At 44.4% G+C, this 18,818-nt stretch overlaps 1 protein-coding gene across 2 annotated transcripts; it reads left to right on the forward strand.

Annotated features, from left to right (window-relative positions):
• The first annotated feature begins 7,371 nt into the window (after positions 1-7,371).
• On the forward strand, positions 7,372-17,603 carry LOC137376256 (cytochrome c oxidase subunit 7A2, mitochondrial-like). Of its 2 annotated transcripts, XM_068044430.1 has the most exons (5): positions 7,434-7,515; positions 8,820-8,851; positions 10,407-10,496; positions 16,150-16,234; positions 17,377-17,603. In XM_068044430.1, the coding sequence occupies exons 1-5, from the start codon at positions 7,449-7,451 to the stop codon at positions 17,430-17,432; spliced, it is 330 nt and encodes a 109-aa protein (XP_067900531.1). In that variant the 5' UTR covers positions 7,434-7,448; the 3' UTR covers positions 17,433-17,603. The 2 variants fall into 2 exon arrangements, with proteins under 2 accessions (XP_067900532.1, XP_067900531.1); XM_068044431.1 differs by lacking the exon at positions 8,820-8,851 and having other exon boundaries at positions 7,372-7,478.
• The last annotated feature ends 1,215 nt before the right edge of the window (positions 17,604-18,818 follow it).

Here is an 18,818-nt window from a genome sequence, read left to right on the forward strand (position 1 = left end):
AAGGCACTCCCAGCCCAGTCGAGCCTGCACTCCCTCCATGGCAATAATATCCTTCCTAAGGCAAGGGGACCAAAACTGCACACAGTACTCCAAGTGAGATCTAACCAAGGTTCTATACAACTGAAGCAAGACTTCACTACTCCTGTATTCAAATCCTCTTGCAATAAAGGCTAACATACCATTAGCCTTCCTAATTGCTTGCTGCACCTGCATGTTAGCTTTCAGTGACTTATTGACAAGGACACCCAGGTCCCTTTGTACATCTACGCTTTCTAATCTCTTACCATTTAAGAAATACTCTGCACATCTATTCCTCCTACCAAAGTGGATAACCTCACATTTTTCCACATTATATTCCATCTGCCATGTCTTGCCCACTCACTAAGTCTGTCCAAATCCCCTTGAAGCTGCTTCGCATCTTCCTCACAACACACATTCCCACCTAGTTTTGTGTCATCCCTGAATTTGGAAATACAACATTTGGTCCCCAAATCCAAATCATTGATCCCTGTGGTACCCCACTAGTCACAGCCTGCCAACATGAGAATGATCCATTTATTCCTACACTCTGCTTTCTGCCTGTTAATCGATCCTTAATCCATGCCTCTCAGTACCTCCTACTCCATGTGCTTTAATTTTATTAACCAATCTCCTGTGGGGGACTTTATCAAAGGCCTTTTGAAAATTCAAGTATACTACATTCACTAACTCCCCTTTATCAATTCTGTTGTGTAACATCCTCAAAAAACTCCAACAGGTTCGTCAATCATGATTTCCCATTCATAAACCCATGTTGACTATGCCCAATCAGATCATTATTATCCCAGGTGTCCATTTATCACATTCTTTAGAATAGATTCTAGCATTTTCCCAACAACTGATGTAAGACTAACGGTCTGTAATTCCCTGTTTTCTCTCTCCTTCCCTTCTTAAATAGTGGGGTGATATTTGCGACCTTCCAATCTGCAGGAACCGCTCCAGAATCTATAGAATTTTGGAAGATGATCACCAATGCTTCCACTACATCCATAGTTACCTCTTTCAACACTCTGGGATGTAGAATATCAGGTCCTGGGGATTTATCAACCTTCAGCCCCATTAATTTCTCCAATACAACCTTCTTACTAATACTAATTTCCTTCAATTGCTCATTCCCCCTAATCCCTTGGATCTTTAATTCTGGGAGATTTCTTCCTCGGTGAAAACAGACACAAAGTAATAATTTAGCTTCTCTGCCATTTCTTTATTCCCCATTATAAATTCTCCTGGCTCAGCCTGTAATGGACTGTCAGGCAAATCCCCCACCCTCTGCCAAGACTGAGGCACACATGATTTCGCCACATGAACATTAAAACTTAAAATTGCAAGCCCCTGACTGGAAAGACATTTACATAGTAACAGAGTGTTTGAACAGAGACCCAGTCTTTTGCTTCCCCAATACACAGAAGAAATGGTCAGACCAGGTTTCGTCACATGACTAAAGTTTTTTGAATTTGAACTTCCAATAGGAAAATAATTCAGAAAGCACTTTTCTCCTGGACTGAGAACACCTCTCTCCTGTCTGCTCTCATCTGGCTCTCACCAGCTTCGGAAACCATTGAAGGCAAGGCAGCTAAAATGGCCAGCGGAGACCTGATCTCTCTTATTGCAAAACAAACTAACTGGAAAAGCCCATGAGGTTTATTCCTTGTTGCCAGATGAGATGTCATCAAATTTTGAACTGACCAAAAATACTCTCCCCAGGGCATATGAATTAGTACCCAGAACCTATCGCCAAAAGTTTAGAACCCTCAAAAAGCAAGCCAATCAAACTTATCTGGAGTTTGAAAGAAGTAAGCAGCTGGCTTTTGACCAGTGGCTGAGGGCTGTTAAAGTACAGCTGAGCTTTGAGAATCTCAGAGAAGTAATCCTGTTAGAAGAATTTAAAAACCCTCTCCCATTCTCATTAAAAACCCATGTAGAGGAGCAGCGGGGTCAGGGAGCCCAGCAAGCGGCCGTTCTGACCGATGAGTTTGCTTTAATTTATAAGTCGGTTTCCCAGGGAGAACCTTTCCTAATCACTCCCACAAATCTGAAAAGGACAAAGGATGGGAAGGTGATATCCACCCAGGCAGTCCTGGAAGAGAAAGGAAAGCAGGAGACATGGGGGCCCTCCTCCAGCCAAAAAGGAAGGTGCTGTGAGCAAGAGTGAGACTCGGAGACCCATGTGCTTCCATTGTAATAAAGCAGGGCATTTAAAAGCTGACTGCTGGAAACTAAAGCGGAAACCAGTAGGGTTAATCAGGGCACACCCGCTCAGTGAAGACAAGGGCCTGATGCAAAACACAGAACCAGCTGTAGCTTTAACTGCAGTAAGAGTGCAACCCAGGAAGCTTACTACAGCCAATGCAGGAAAAGTTAATAGGATTCCTGAAGGTTATCAGGGTTTTATGTTTGAAGGGAAAGTAACCCCATATCCCTGAAGTGGGGCAAGCAAGCCCATAGTAATTCTCAGGGACACAGGGGCCACCAGATCCCTTTTACTAGGAAACGGCCTGACCTTTCCCCGAGAGAGTGGAGTGAATACCAAAATGGTGGTGAATGCTATTGGAGGGCAGTGTATGCCTGTACCTGTACACCGGGTGCACCTGGAGTGCGACCTAGTTTCGGGACCATAGGGATTGTCCCTAGTCTGCCTGTGGACGGGGTTGACCTGCTCCTAGCTGATGATCTGGCAGGGGTGAAGGTGGTAGTCCCCCCCAGTCATGAAAGAAAGACCGCAGGCGGTCAGAGAGGGAGTGCAGTGGCAGGAGACAGTCCCCTGCATGTGTAGTAGATCAAGCCATGACCAAACCAGCTCCCCCAGAAGAGACTGCATTGGCACTGCTGGCAAATGACCATGAGATCTGCCTATCAGAGACATTCTTTGGAAAATTAGGAGACCCAGGGAATGAATTAAATGGATTTTCCCTAGGTGAGGCTCAGCAAGCTGACCTAGTATTGCAAGAGTTAGCACAGGCTGCCCAGTCTGAAAGTGAAGCAGAGCGAGTCCCTGATTGCTACTATTTAAAGAATTATGTACTGATGAGTAAATGGAGTCCTCCTCACAGACCTGAGGGCCTGGAGTGGACAGTGGTTTACCAGTTAGTGGTGCCACAGAGGTCCAGAGAGAAATAATAATGGCTCACAAGACTACAGTGGCTGTACATGCCAGTATATGAAAGACCAAAGCCCGCATAAGACAGCAGTTTGACTAGCCAAAACTCCACAAAGATCTGGTGGAGTACTGCAGGAGTTGCCACATGTGCCAGGTTGAGGGGAAACCCCAATCTACAGTGAAACCTGCACCCCTAAGTCCTGTACCTGTGTTAGGAGGACCCTCCAGCAGAGAGCTGGTGAACTCTAAGGAACCCCTGCCCAGATCAAAAGGGGACAGGCAGGCACACGGCTGGCAAAAGTTTGGAAAGAGAAGAGGAAAAAGTGACCAAGAGGGCAGGTTAAAGGAAGTCCAGGAAGAATCCCGGATGAAAACCCCTACTGTCCGGTCAACCAACCCTGAAAAATCTGAAATGTTAGACTCCACATCCTCCTATGTAAATGCAGACTCTAGAAGCCCCCCCACCAGAGTTGCTAACAGCATTTACAGGAACCTGGGCGGCGCAGTGGTTAGCACCGCAGCCTCACAGCTCCAGCGACCCGGGTTCAATTCTGGGTACTGCCTGTGTGGAGTTTGCAAGTTCTCCCTGTGTCTGCGTGGGTTTTCTCCGGGTGCTCCGGTTTCCTCCCACAAGCCAAAAAGACTTGCAGGTTGGTAGGTAAATTGGCCATTATAAATTGTCACTAGTATAGGTAGGTGGTAGGGAAATATAGGGACAGGTGGGGATATGGTAGGAATATGGGATTAGTGTAGGATTAGTATAAATGGGTGGTTGATGGTCGGCACAGACTCGGTGGGCCGAAGGGCCTGTTTCAGTGCTGTATCTCTTAAAAAAAAACCTGCAGAGACAAAGAGACCTCTAGGGGGCACAGAAACAGTGAGGGTGATGCCTCATCTAGTTGAAGTGCCACAGCAGAGTGCAGCTAAATCTGCACAAATACCTACAGTTGGGGGTGTCCCAGAGGATAAAGGAGAGAGTAACAACGACTCCTCCCCCACAGTCAGAGGAAAAAGGAACCACCCATCCCCTGAAGTCAAGTCTTTGCATGACTTAGCGAGTTCAGGATAGACCAACCCACTACTAACTCTCCTGAGAAAAAAAGGGGGGAATTAAAACAGCCCTGGCACCCAGAAAAGACCATTTTTAATAGGCTTTAAGATTGGTGAATGAATGGAAATGAATGAGAGAAATGCATGTTTTTTCTTTCTGTATCTTATATTTTTCTCAAACCCTGTAATGAAATCCGCCGTTTTCCTCAAATTGCATTTCATTCCCCTGGGTGTGGACTTGTCAGGCAAACTTGCCCACCTGCCAAGACTGAGGCACACATGATTTCGCCACATGAACATTAAAACTTAAAATTGAGAGCCCCTGACTGGAAAGACATTTACATAGTAGCAGACAGTGTTGGAACAAAGAGACCCAGTCTTTTGCTTCCCCAATACACAGAAGTAGCAACACCAGTTTTAATCACATGACTGACTGACTTGGAGTTTTTTTCAATTTGAACTTCCAACAGACAAGAACTCAGAAAGCACTTTTCTCCTGTCTGCTCTCATCAGCTTCGGAAACCGTTGAAGATATATGAACCCCAAGAGAGAAAAGTCTCCTACAGTGAACAATGTTTAAGAAGAATACTGGGCCCCAATGAAAAGCAAGAGCTGTCTACAATCAAGGACTCTACGGCAAGCTGGAAACACAGGAACAGTAACAAGCAACCCCTTTTAGAGACTGCTTCAAACCTCTCCATTTTATTTTTCTATCCCTATTTGCATGTGTGTATCATGTGTGCATGCTAACGTGGGCGTGTTGTATATCCGTAGGTGTTAACCAGGTTAGAGGGCGGCACAGTGGTTAGCACTGCAGCCTCACAGCTCCAGCGACCCGGGTTCAATTCTGGGTACTGCCTGTGTGGAGTTTGCAAGTTCTCCCTGTGTCTGCGTGGGTTTTCTCCGGGTGCTCCGGTTTCCTCCCACAAGCCAAAAAGACTTGCAGGTTGGTAGGTAAATTGGCCATTATAAATTGCCCCTAGTGTAGGTAGGTAGTAGGGGAATATAGGGACAAGTGGGGATGTAGTAAGAATATGGGATTAGTGTAGGATTAGTATAAATGGGTGGTTGATGGTTGGCACAGACTCGGTGGGCTGAAGGGCCTGTTTCAGTGCTGTATCTCTAAACTAAACTTTAAGGTTTAATAAATTTCACTTTCCTTCTTTAAACCTCATTTCTTTGCCTTTTAATTGGAAAGTTGTGAACAAGGTTTACAAAGGGGGAGCTCAAAACAGAGTGTTTAAAATTAACCCTGTTACAATAAGACCAGGTGAAGGCAGTAACAGATGCCTAGACACCTTTCTTACCTGGTCATAATTTGGACCCACATTTATCTTAGCCAAATGTCTCCTTTTTACATACCTGTAGAAGCTTTTGCAGTCCATTTTTATATTTTTTGCCAGCTTACATTCATATTCTATTCTCACTTTCTTTATCAGTTTCTTCATCCTCCTTTGCTGTATTCTAAAAACCTCCCAGTCCTCAAGTTTACTATTTCTGGTAGTTTTATAGGCCTTTTCTTTCAATCTTATACAATCCTTAACTTCCTCTGTTGTCCACAGTTGACTGCATTCACTTTTGGGGTTTTTGTGCCTTGAAGGAATGTATAGTTACTGTAAACTATGTAATATTTCTTTAAAGGCTATACATTGCCTATGTACTGTCATACCTTTTAATGTATTTTCCCAATCCACCTCAGCCAATTTGCCCCTCTTACCTTTATAATTTCCTTTGTTCATATTTTAACACCTGGCTTCAGATTGAACTACTTCACTTTCAAACATAATGTAAAATTCTATCATATTATGGTCACTCATCCCTAAAGGTTCTTTTACAACAAGATTATTAATTAGCCCTTTCTCATTACATAATGCGTGGGTTTCCTCCGGGTGCTCTGGTTTCCTCCCATATGCCAAAGACTTGCAGGTTGGTAGGTTAATTGGCCATTATAAATTGTCCCTAGTATAGGTAGGTGGTAGGGAAATATAGGGACAGGTGGGGATGTGGTAGGAATATGGAATTAGTGTAGGATTAGTAGAAATGGGTGGTTGATGATCGGCACAGACGCGGTGGGCCGAAGGGCCTGTTTCAGTGCTGTATCTCTAAACTAACCTAAAAAACTAGATCTAAAATAGCCTGTTCTCTAATTGATTCCACAACATACTGTTCTAGAAAACCATCCCCAACACCCTCCAGAAACTCATCCTCCACGTCATTAGTGATCATTAGGTTTTCCCAGTCTTCTTCTTTTGGGCCTCCTTATCTCGAGAGACAATGGATACGCGCCTGGAGGTGGTCAGTGGTTTGTGAAGCAGCGCCTGGAGTGGCTATAAAGGCCAATTCTGGAGTGACAGGCTCTTCCACAGGTGCTGCAGAGAAATTTGTTTGTTGGGGCTGTTGCACAGTTGGCTCTCCCCTTGCGCCTCTGTCTTTTTTCCTGCCAACTACTAAGTCTCTTCGACTCGCCACAATTTAGCCCTGTCTTTATGTCCCAGTCTATATGCAGATTAAGGTCACCCATATATTACCATGCCCTAAACAAGCAACAGGCTGACATGGTCATACTCACCAAATCATACATTACAGCCAACATCCTAGCTCCAGCACCATCCCTGGATATGTACTATCCCATTGGCAGAACATACCCAGCAGATGTGGTAACACTCTGGTATACAGGAGCAGAACATACCCACATGTGGTAACATACTAGTACACAGGGGCAGAACAAACCCACATGTGCTAACATACTAGTACACAGGGGCAGAACATACCCACATGTGGTAACATACCAGTACACATGCAGAAAGGAGTCCATAGTATTGACTCAGAATCACAGCATTGTTTCAGCACAGAAAGAGGCCTTTCGGTTCATCGTATCTATGCTGGCTCTCCAAAAGAGCAGTTTCTCCCCGTAGCCCTGCACATTCTTCCCTGTCAGATAACAATCCAATTCCCGTTTGTGTATACTGGATGTTTGGACTTATCTGCAGGGAAGGTGAGGCACAAACTACCTTCCCCGTGGGTGGGGTCAGGTGATGCTGACGGCCCGCCCACAACTCTCATGACTGACACTGCAGCTCAGCCAATGGAAACTACGAGTGAGATCACGTGCACTGGGTCTCCGCCGTTGACGTTCATGACGCACAGATCACATGACCGGAAGGCCGTTTGCACGCATCAAAGGAGCTTACTGGTCACGTGTTTTAGTAGCGGCGCGGTGTATTGTGGTCTTCCGCTTGTCCTTGGGGGAAGTCATAGCAACATGAGCAGCCTGGGGATTCGGGGCCTGCGGGTGAGGAGGGGACGGAGCGGGGTACCGGGGGCTGCGGGTGAGGAGGGGGCGGGGTGAGGTACTGGGGCCTGCGGGTGAGGAGGGGGTGAGGTACCGGGGCCTGCGGGTGAGGAGGGGGTGAGGTACCGGGGCCTGCGGGTGAGGATGGGGCCGGGGTGCGTACCGGGGCCTGCGGGTGAGGATGGGGCCGGGGTGAGGCACCAGGGTTGCGGATGAGGGGGCGGGGGTGAGGAGGGGCCTGTGGGTGAGCTACTGGGTTGCGGGTGTTGTCCCCGGGTTCTCCACTCCGCGGTGGATCTTTGACCTGACACTTGTCTACAGCAATTCCTTCCCGCAGGCGTGGCCGGTTACTTGATTCTCAGCCACCCACCCCTCTCTTTCTTCCCCCGCCCTCCTTCCAGGTCGGACTGACTCATCGGCCGGCCCGTGTCTCCTTCAGACCGGAGGCTGAATCCGCGGGGGTGTCGGAGTGAGCTGAGAAAAAGTGGCCGCTGCATTTCCCCCAAACCCAAAGGACAGTTCCAGTCTGAGAGTAATTCAGAAGAGTTTGTAGACTGGGATGATGTACTGGGGTGGAAAATAATTAGATAATATTCTATAGAGATAGGGGAAGTTGTCAATAATTGCAATATCAGAATGATATAGTACGAAAGGGGGCTATTCGGCCCATCGTGTATGTGCCGGCTCTTCGAAAGCTATCCAATTAGTTCTACTCAGAACTTTCCCCATAGCCCTGCAAATGTTCCCTCTTCAAATATTTATTCAATATTCATCAGAAAATTATAATTCAATCTGCTTCCTTTCAGGCACTGCACTCCGTGTAAAAATTTGTTGTGCATTTTAAACATAGTCTTGTTTTGCCTCTAATTCTACTGCCTGATCTTCGATCTGTATCTTCTGGTTAATGTGCCTTTTGTCACTGCAAGCAGTATTTCCTTATTTATTCTATCACAGTTCTTCATGAATTTGAGCATTATCAAATCTGTTCCTTTACGGGAAGCAATCTCAGCTTGTCTAGTGTCGTGCAGCCCAGGTACCCTTTTACATAGGAATTAGGAGTAGGTGCAGGCGATTCAGCCCCTCAAGCTTGCTCTGCATTCAACTAGATCATGGCTGATCTTAGTGCAGGAAAATGGCACTAATCGTCATATCCCTTGATATTTTTAATATTTAGTACATTTCTGCACCGTCTCTTAAGGCCTTGGCATCCTTCCTTACATGTGGTGCTCAGAATTTAACACACTGATTCAGATGAGGTCTAACCAGTAATTCAGAAAGGTTTAGCTTAATGTCCTTACTTTGCCTGTTGAGAAAACCAAGGATCTAATCTACTTTTAACAGCCTTCTCAACGTCTCCTGCCAGCAAGATTTGTGTAGGTATACTCCAGGGGTGTCTGTTCCTGCATCTGCTTTTAAATTATACCATTTAGTTTATATGCCTCTCATTTCTTCCTACTTCACACTTGGCTGCATTAAGTTTCATCTGCCACAGTGGCGCAGTGGTTAGCACCGCAGCCTCACAGCTCCAGGGACCCGGGTTCAATTCTGGGTACTGCCTGTGCAGAGTTTGCAAGTTCTCCCTGTGTCTGTGTGGGTTTTCGCCGGGTGCTCTGGTTTCCTCCCACCGCCAAAGACTTGATAGGTAAATTGGCCATTGTAAATTGCCCCTAGTGTAGGTAGATGGTAGGGAATATGGGATTACTGTAGGGTTAGTATAAATGGGTGGTTCTTGGTCGGCACTGACTCGGTGGGCCGAAGGGCCTGTTTCAGTGCTGTATCTCTAAATAAATAAAATAAATGTGTCTGTCCATTTCACCAATCTGCCTATGTCCTCCTGAAGTCTGTTACTATCCTCACAATTTCCTACATTTGAGTTTTAATTTATCTGGAGAATTTGAAATTAGCTAAGTCGAGATGATTGATATATCAAATTATATCCATATACGTTATATAGATCTATAACTGTATTGGTGCATCTATAGCTGGATATATATCTAAGTAAATGCTGATGTATGATATCAAAGCACCTGATTTATCTAATTATGTGCTGATAATCTACTTGCATGGTATCTATATAATTAGCAATATTCCATTAGATATTATCTAGGTATAAACATAACAGCCATGTGCATAGATAGCTAACATTTATCAGTTTAAACATCTGGAATGTGAAAATGTGAGCTTGAAGTTCTTTCATTTTATCTTCCCTTTATTCTGTCAGGGTAGGGAACATGAATTTGTAGGTTGATGGGCTGTTCATGGCCGGTCAGTCAGCAGGTGACATTATGAAGGGCTCAGCCAGGGAGCTTCGCCATCTCTGTTATTCCCACTGATGCTGTCTGACCCACTGAGTGTTTCTGGCCTTTCCTGTTTTTGTTTCAGATTTCCAGTGTCTGCAGCTTTTTGATTTCCATTTCCCAGTTTGGTTATCTCAGCTGCTCTTGGCCCTGTTTACAGATACACAGGCCTAGCAAGGGTCATTGGGCACACTAAGGTGAAGTATATATGTGCTGATGAAAGCTACCTTGGTACTTATTAACAGCATGGGCTATATCTGCCTCGGGGTCTGACCGGAATTGCCCATTCAGCTCTGTGTGTGCTTTAATTTTGGAGATGCATTTGTCAGACTTGCCTTTGGTAGATCACTTGACAAGCACACAGATAACTACATTAATTTGCTATTCACCTTGTTTGCTGTTTGTTGGACTTTGCTAGGGCTTGTTACCCACATTATTTTTGGACTGCAGTAGCTGTTACTAATGAGTTGGTTCTGAAGTGCTGTGAGATGTACTTGAGGGATGCAATAGTAAAATTAAATGCCAGTTGACCATCTGTATTGTAGAGGAGTGCTTTCCTTTACACTCGGGTGGTTATATATTGCCCATTTGGGAACTTGCATTTCAGTGTTCTTGTGGTTTCCCCCCTCAGGCCTTCCAGCAGCTTTCGCAGCGAACCTTCAGCACTGCAACCCGCAGGCGAGTGGAGAATAGAGTTCCCGCGAATCAGAAGATATTCCAGGTGAATAATGTGTATGTAACGGGTGGGCTACTTCAGGCATCTGAGCTCAGCACATAGCTTTGATACTGCTGCTCATAGCTTGCATTTTAAATGTATTTGCAAGTTATGAACATGTTGCAGTTAATGCAGGTCATCTTGGTGAAACTGAAACAGCAAGGTCCATCTATTTTACCTTCTAACCATCCTGGTATTCACATGATGATACAACGATATCTGATAATCTTAACCCTTAATTTCCATCAGTGTAAAACAGACCCAGGCATGATGTCCGGAAAACCCCAGTGGTTGAGAGCTTTGGGACCCATAGGCCCAAATTCCTGTCAAGCAGTCGGTACTTAACACATCATGTCCCAAATTATTTGCACGGTATCCCAAAATGTTAGTTGTGTGCTCAATATCTACCAATAACTACAGTGCCATTTGGGGCAATTGTGATGGGGAATGTGACCTTCCTTGCTGTACACATACTACAGGTCTTAGATTTCTTTGCCCCTATTTACACAATGAGTGAGTGTTGTACAGGGGGCAATCTGTACATTTCCGATTTTAGTCATTTCATAGAAGTATTGTGAAATGTGAGAAGGATTGTGTAGAACTTCAAAAGGACATAGGTTGGTGGAATGGGCGGACAAGTGGGGGATGAAATCCATCAATGGAAGTAGAAAAAAAGACTTGAATTTATATTGTGCTTTTCACGGCCATCAGACGTCTCAGTGCTTTACAGCCAATGAAGTACTTTTGAAGTGTAGTCACTATTGTAATGTAAGAAACAGCAGCCAATTAATCTCAGCAACAGCAATGTGATAATGACCAGATAATCTGTTTTTGTGTTGTTGATTGAGGGATAAATATTTGCCAGGACACCGGCAATAACTCCCCTGCTGTTTGAAATAGTGCCATGGGGTCTTTTACATCCACCCGAACAGGCAGATGGGGTCTCAATTTAATGTCTTATCCAAAAGATGGCACCTCCACCAATGCAGCACTCCCTCAGCACCGCACTGGTGTGTCAGCCTTATTTTTTGCACTCAAGCTCTGGAGTGGGACTTGAACCCAGAACCTTGTGACTCAGGCGAGAGTGCTATCAACTGAGGATACAGGCTGTGTTAGCTGGAAAGAGGATGTATCTATCTTCCATAAGGATTAATGTAAATTGGCAAATTCACTGAAGTAAACTTTGCCCATCTTTGCTGTCTGTTACACTCAAATGCTAGGCTATTGAAGCTTTAATCTGAATGTTTTTAACTTGTATATGTGCCCTTTAAAATTTTAGCTTTTTCCAAAGTGAACTCTTTTCTTTCCCCTTTTGAAGAAATGAGTTGAAGTGTTGAGCTTCCAATAAATTGTTGACTACAGATATGGTCAGTTGTTACTGTGTGAATTTGTTTTGTGATCAAGCTTTGCTTACTAAAATGTCATCAGTAGCTGACTAAAGAGTCGCCATCAAAATGCACTTCAAACATAACCAGGCCAAATGCAGTCAAAGAATGCTAGCCAAGGTCTCCGAAAGCAGAGCTTGAAACAATCTTCTCTCCACAATGCACTGCCAGCAAATAATTAAGTTGTCCCCGAGCTCTCTCTTAACAACCAGAATATCTTGTGCAGTTATTCTTTGAGCACTGACTTGACCCATCCTTTAGGGATTTCAGGTCACTTAGGCAGTAGTTGTGCATGTTTCCTTGCTCCAGGTCCCTTATGGACCAATAACACTGCATGTACTAGCACGATCTACTGTTAACCCTGTTTGCACAGATTTCCCTATCGTTGTCTATTAGTCTGTGCTCGAAGTGTGTGTTTGTGAATGGATGTTGGATAAGGGCAGGGTCAGGTTTAGCTCTGATGGGCTTGTGAAACAGTTCACTGATCCTCACTCAGAATGGGCATTTGCTTGAGGCATTGCTGCGCTCACTGGGCCTCTACTCCAGTAGGAGCTGCCACTTTCTGCAGAGCAATAACAAGTTCCATTTAATGTAGGAAAACACCCCAAAGCGCTTCACAAGAGTGTTGTTGGACAGAATTTGACAGAGTTACAAAGGAGATATTAAGGCAGCTGACTAAAAATTTGGTTAAAGAGCAGCAGTTTGCTCCATCCAACTTAGTTTATTGAAAGTTTCCCAGGTTCTGGGATGGTACAAGGCATTGGTGAGGCAACTTGCAGGACATAGTGGAGGTTAATCATGGAATCATACAGTATAGAAGGGGTCTGCTTATGGTATGCCTGATATGTGGTAACCTGGTGGAGTGGGCCACCACCTTTTATAGACCCTGTCTGCTTTTCACCCCATTAAAAACAACGGGGTGAAAATTGGGCCAGTTCAACAACTGAGTAATCTGTTCCTCCAGGGTAATGCCCAGGTGGAGAGATTGAAAATTACTCCCCCGCAATTGTCTCTTTAGCTCAGCATTTGAGTTTCTCAGCTGCTGTGAATGTTTGAATGCAGCCTGAGATGGTCTCCTCCTTAATCCAGTTTTATGGTTGAAAACAGCTAATTCAAGTGTAAAGGTCATCGGGGAAATCAGTGGCAAACAGGAAGTAAGGGCGGTTTGAATAACACTTGCAAGAAGTTGTGTAATTTCAGTGAAAGTGATTGCAGTGTTCCTGTTTCTCAATAAGCACAGATGATTCAGTTGGTGCTTGAGCAGAAGGCCAAAATCTTGCAAAACGGCCTAGGAAATGTCTTCACTCGGTGAGTTTGTATGAGGAAGTTTTAAGCAATGCCAAAAATGACCCCAGAGAATAGGAAAAAAAGGGTGATTCCTAATCGACAAACTTTAATATTCATTCATGGGATGTGGGCATTGCTGGCAATGCCAGCATTGATGACAGTGTCAGGCGAAGTCTCAATTGGTTTTCAGGGATTGCTCTGCCCTCTGGACTTTGCTGATTCTGGGGCTGTTCTAGTTTGCCACCAGCTTAAGGAGGCAAGAGATAGTAGTCTTGAGATCCAGGAAAGAGTCCATTGCAATGAGAAATGGTGCAGATTCTGGATTTCTACGTAAGATGGAAGGGGGTGACTGATAGGTCAATGTGTACTGACAGCTCAGGAGAATCAAAGGAACAAAGTCAGTACTCTCCGTAGTCTATTGTATGGCAGCTTGAAAAACTACAGTCACCGTATGGCCTCTGATATGGAGTGAATAGAAGCTGTTCCTCCAGGGAAGAATCTTGGGAAACAATGGTTTGCGAGATGCTCTGCAGTTTGGAAAGTCTCAACAATCTCGCATCAGCCTGTCCTTCACCTTCCAGTTACATAGCAACTGTTTGCAGCAACACCACTCTGGAAGGTAATGAGAGGATATAGGTAAAGTGATTGTAGAATTCATGTGGTTGGGGGTGGTGGTGATTAGAAACATTCCTTTTCACACTGGGGTTAGAATGTAGGATTCTGATCTACAAACTTTTGTTGAAGCAGAGTCCAGAGATTTCTTTTAAAGCAGTATTATCTAGTTGCTGGAAAAAGTAGTAAAGGCGATGGGGAGTGAACAGAAGAGTGGGGTTAGACAAGGTGGGATATTAAAGGGTATGGTGAATGAGTGGGATTAGACTGGGATGTTGAAGGATACTGGGAATGATCAGGAGTGTGGAATTGACTGGAGGGAAAAAAACACTACTGCAAGCTAGAGGGGCTGAATGGCTGTTTCTGTCCTTGGAATATTCTGACTCTTGATTTTATACAAGAATTTGTGGCTAGAAGTGAGGGCAATGGTCTAGTCAGGTACTTTGTCCAGTACTCTGGCCAGGAGAAACACTAGAAGACCTCACGGAGTATTATTCAAATCCAGGAAGAACTTTGTTTTTTTTTGAGTCAAGGGCATTTTTAAAAAACTGGTTTCTCTCAAAAGGGAACATTAGCGGCGCCTGTTAATTTCAGATTTCAAAACCTCAGTGGTTCCTGCGCCTTGTTGCTTTAAGAATGTTGTTTTTAGGTGTTCTGTTTTATGGCTGTGAGTTGACCACTATAGTGGCAGACTTCAGGAGTGAAGGGCAAGGGATATCTTTCTAACAGATGATGTGTCTGGAACTGCAATTAGTTCAGTAGTTTACAGTGCACCATTAAAATAGCTTGTAGAAACATGTGGTCTAACACTGCCACATTTATTAGATGCTATCATGCAAAGCAGAGTTGCCTGAAGACATCTTGCAGAAGTAGACCACATTCACTGTAGTGTCTTGGGTGTTGCTTGAACTGTACCCATTGCAGTACATTGGTGTAGTTCTTAACAGGATGCCATTGAGCTTTTTGAACCTGTTCCCCATTCAATCAGATTGTGCCTGATCTGTACCTCAAATCCATTTACCTGCCTTTACTCCCTATCCCTTACCCAGCAAAAAAAAAAAATCTATCAGTCTGTCTTGAAATCCCTAATTGTCCTGCAGTGTCCACCACCTTTTGGGGGAGAGTTTTCCAGATTTTCACTACTCTTGGTTTGAAGAAAGTGCTTCCAAATTTCCCTCCTTGCTCTAAATTTAAAGTTACTCCCCCTTGAACTGAATTCCACCACGAGTGGAAATAGCTTTTGTCTACCTACCCTGTCAATCCCTTATCATTTTAAGCACATCGATTAGATCAACCTTCTAAACTCAAGGTAACACAACCCAACCTTATGCAATCTGTCCTCCTGTTTTAACCCTTAAAGCCTTGGAATCATTCTGGTGAATTTGAATTGCACCACCTCCAAGACCAATATATCCTTCCCAAAATAGAAAGCAGTGCACCAGATATGGTCTAACCTGAGCTCTCTACACCTGTAGCCTAACTTGCAACTCCGTGTTCCAGTCCCCTTGAGATAAAGGTTATCATTCCAATAGCTTTTTTGATTGCATTCTGTACCTGTGCACTAGCTTTTAGTGATATCCAAATCTCTTTCCTCCTCCACAGCTCCCTAGTGTCTCCCCATCACAAAGATGTTTTCAGTTCAGTGCCCGAGTATATGCTCAGTTATGATGGGGTTTGAGCCACACTGCTCCTGCTGGGGAATGGAGCAGCGGAGCTCTCCTCTATGCCACCTAGTGGCTCGGTCCCAGGAGCACATACCTGAGTGAATCATGGGCTTCTTTATCTCAGTAGAGTAATACAGATAAGTCCAGTTTTCTGTACAGCCATTAATTGCATTACCTCATTGACAATCTCAGCAATGTGTAACCATGGGATCTGTACTATATACAACAGTAAGTAGTATTAAAAATTTGATCTGTTTGACTCTAGATTTAAAGTCACTTGTATGTTAAGTGTGCCTGTAAAACAGGAAGCCGCATGATTTGCCAGGAATGGCACCCTGGAGATTGGAATTAAAGTTGCTTGTGAGATCTGTGTGGCTTGCACCCCTCTTTTCCCCCCCCCCCCCCCCCTCCAAGCCTGATACCTCTGCTCTACCTTGTCCTGCAATGAGCCCTTCCCACCCCACTTTGTTGTGTGCAGTGGGCAGGCAATCTATTCTTCAGGAGATGTGTAAGCAGCTGGTTTGTTGCCTTGTTTTCTCGGAATCTGGTAATGCTGCTATGCAATGGAAACCTGTATGTTGGGAATTTGAGTCAGTGTCTCAAGCTCAAAAAACAGCAGTAGATTTGGTTCATTAGGGCTTCTTTCCTCATGCAGATTTTGGCAGGGCACAGTTGGGACTGCACTTTTGTGATTCTATTTCTTTGTTTCAGGCGGACAATGGGATGCCGGTCCATTTAAAAGGAGGTGTTACGGATGCTGTGCTCTACAGACTAACCATGGGGCTCACTGTTGTGGGTAAGGAATACTTGGTACTTAGTTTAAAACGTGCTAATCTCTGCATGTCCTAGTAGGTAAAGACAGTGGGTTCCTATCCAGTGGCCCAACCCGGGACTAGAAAGGATATGGGCATCAAGTGAGAACAGCAGTGGACTTGTCTGTGATCTCTTGGCTCTTGTAAGAGCCAAATGGCCAGCCAGCTCTTACTGTCTTGGTTCAAGTACAACGAATAACTGGTTCAGTGAAATACTAGAGGGATTCCGGGACCCTGTGGCTCACTGGTCAGCTTTGAGGGGAGGAGATTACATTTGTGGAGAGAAATGGGGGGTGGGTGCAATATCGCCTGTTGGCTGATATTTACAATTGCATAATTAAGTCTTTGAATATATATATATAAAAACACACAAATGATTACAGGTTAATCTCGCAAAGTGGGAGGGAATAAAAGACTTGGGTCCCTGCTGACCGGGGCTGTTGAGGTCTTGACTATATGACCACAAAGGGCATCATTGACTATTCCCTGTGCAGCTACAGGCTTGTACTTGGGCAGACAATGGGGAAAGCTGGGGGAGTTGGAATTGTTTCTGGAACCTGTCAGGAAGTTGAGGTAGGGGGATAAAATAAAGCAGACAGTACATTGGAGCACCATAAGCGTGAGGGTGGGACTGGATCATGCCAGAAGCACCTACAACATCAACATTCTGGATTGTCACCCCAGCTAGTGAGAATCCTAGTCATTTATGGCACAGAAGGAGGCCATTTGGTCCATCGAGTCCACCCTGGCTCACCACGGATCTATCCAGTCCGTCCCACTCCCCTGCTCGATCCCTGTAGCCCTGCAAGTCTGTTTCCTTCAGATAGTTATCCTGTTTCCTTTTGGTGTCTGTTTAACCTGGGCTAGAATCATAATTTGCAGACTGATGCTTCACCAAAGGAAGGAAGAGTGCAGGACTGGTAGTGACTTAGAAACAATGTATTTGTGTTTGGATGGGTAAGAAAGTGGGGGGAATGGGAAATGTCAGAAAATTCCCAACATAAAAACAGAAATGGAGGAAAACTTTCTATGCATCTGGTAAATTGATCATTTTGTGTATGCTGGAAAAGCTAAGTTTTTTTTAAAAAATGCTTGAATGTGATCAGTTTTTTTTTTCTCATTTCAGGTACAGTCTGTGTTCTCTACAAACTCTTCACCATTTCCCTGCCCAAACAGAAGTAACATCGGCTTGCAGCGATGCTTAACTTTTCATTTTATTACACAACCCTGTCTAATTGTTAAACTGTAAATTATCAGGGACCAGACCTTGCGAATGACTGTTCACGGTTTATGGGAACAGTAATTTATTTGTCGATGAGGCTTATATAACTGAATAAAGTGGTTTATCACATGCTTGTGCCTTCTGTCACATGGTTTTGTTTGAGCTTTTTAGATGATCTGCATGTTTAGCACCTAATTTACAGTGACTAGGGTTTAATTTGGTGTAGAAGGTGGAAAACTAGTAGTCAGTCTTGTTAATTGCATCTCCGACTAATGCATTTCCTTTAAAGCAGTTCTATATTTGCTGACTCCCTTCCTTATCTGATTCTGCCCTATTTATACAGTTGTAGACAAACACAGGAAGGTCCCACAAACGGCAGCGAGCTAACTATCAGGACCATCTGCTTTTTAGTGTTTTAGGCCAGTATTTTTCCCTCATCTGGGAGAACCCCTCTGCTGTTCAGATTGTGTCCTGTGATTTTTCAGGCACACCTGAAAGGACAGAAGGGGCCTTGGTTTAACTTATCTGAAGGATAGCACTTCCACCACTGCAGCACCCTCTCAGTACTGCACTGAAGTGTTGGGGTGGATTATGTGGCTCAACTATCTGGAGTGGGGATTGAACCCATGAGCTTCTGACTCCAAGGCAAGAGTGCTACTGACTGAAACAAGTAAAAATGCAAATAACTTCTTCAGATTACAGCTATGACTCAATTTCTGCAAATAGAAATTTGGTTTAGGAATTACTGTAACTTGTTCCATTTAACATTGCATAACACAATCCAGTAGGACTATCTAAGCCTCAGGTGGACTTGGCTTAAAATACCAATGGTTGCCTGTGTTGCATCATTCAGCCCATCATGCCTGTGTTGGTACTTTGGTAGAGCTATCCAGTTAATCCCACTCCCGATAACCTTGTTGAAAATAAAATCAAGAAAGTTGTGCTTTGAGGGTTGCTGTAAATAATCAGGAAGTTAACAAACGATAGCAGTCACATTCCTTTTGTTCTGTGTCTTGAGGGTAAATTGTGCAAGACCCACACTCTCACCAGCACTGCCCACAATAGCTGCTGATTGTGTGAGGGACTCTGGCAGTGTCAAAATGAACTGCTATCTGAATGAAGTTAATATAAAAACATGAATCCCAAGGCACTCGAGTGTAAAAAGATTGACACTGAGCCAAAGGAGGAGACATTAGGGCAGGTGGCCAAAAAGTTAGATTTTAAGGGGGCTCTTGGGGGGAGAGAGAGAGGCTTAAATGTTTGGGGCGGAGATTCCAGAACTTGGGATGTAGGTGCCTGAAGGGACTGGTGCCAATGGTGGGGTGAAGGAAGAGGGGGATGGACAA

Source organism: Heterodontus francisci, chromosome 13, assembly GCF_036365525.1.
Source record: "Heterodontus francisci isolate sHetFra1 chromosome 13, sHetFra1.hap1, whole genome shotgun sequence".
NCBI lineage: Eukaryota > Metazoa > Chordata > Chondrichthyes > Heterodontiformes > Heterodontidae > Heterodontus > Heterodontus francisci.

Excerpts from the sequence above, each read along its gene's own strand:
- LOC137376256 (XM_068044430.1), top strand. The coding sequence starts at position 7,449 with ATGAGCAGCCTGGGGATTCGGGGCCTGCGGGTGAGGAGGGGACGGAGC. Across the intron at positions 7,516-8,819 it reads CGGGGTACCGGGGGCTGCGG|CCTTCTCAACGTCTCCTGCC; the intron begins GTGAGGAGGGGG and ends TACTTTTAACAG. Across the intron at positions 10,497-16,149 it reads CGAATCAGAAGATATTCCAG|GCGGACAATGGGATGCCGGT; the intron begins GTGAATAATGTG and ends TCTTTGTTTCAG.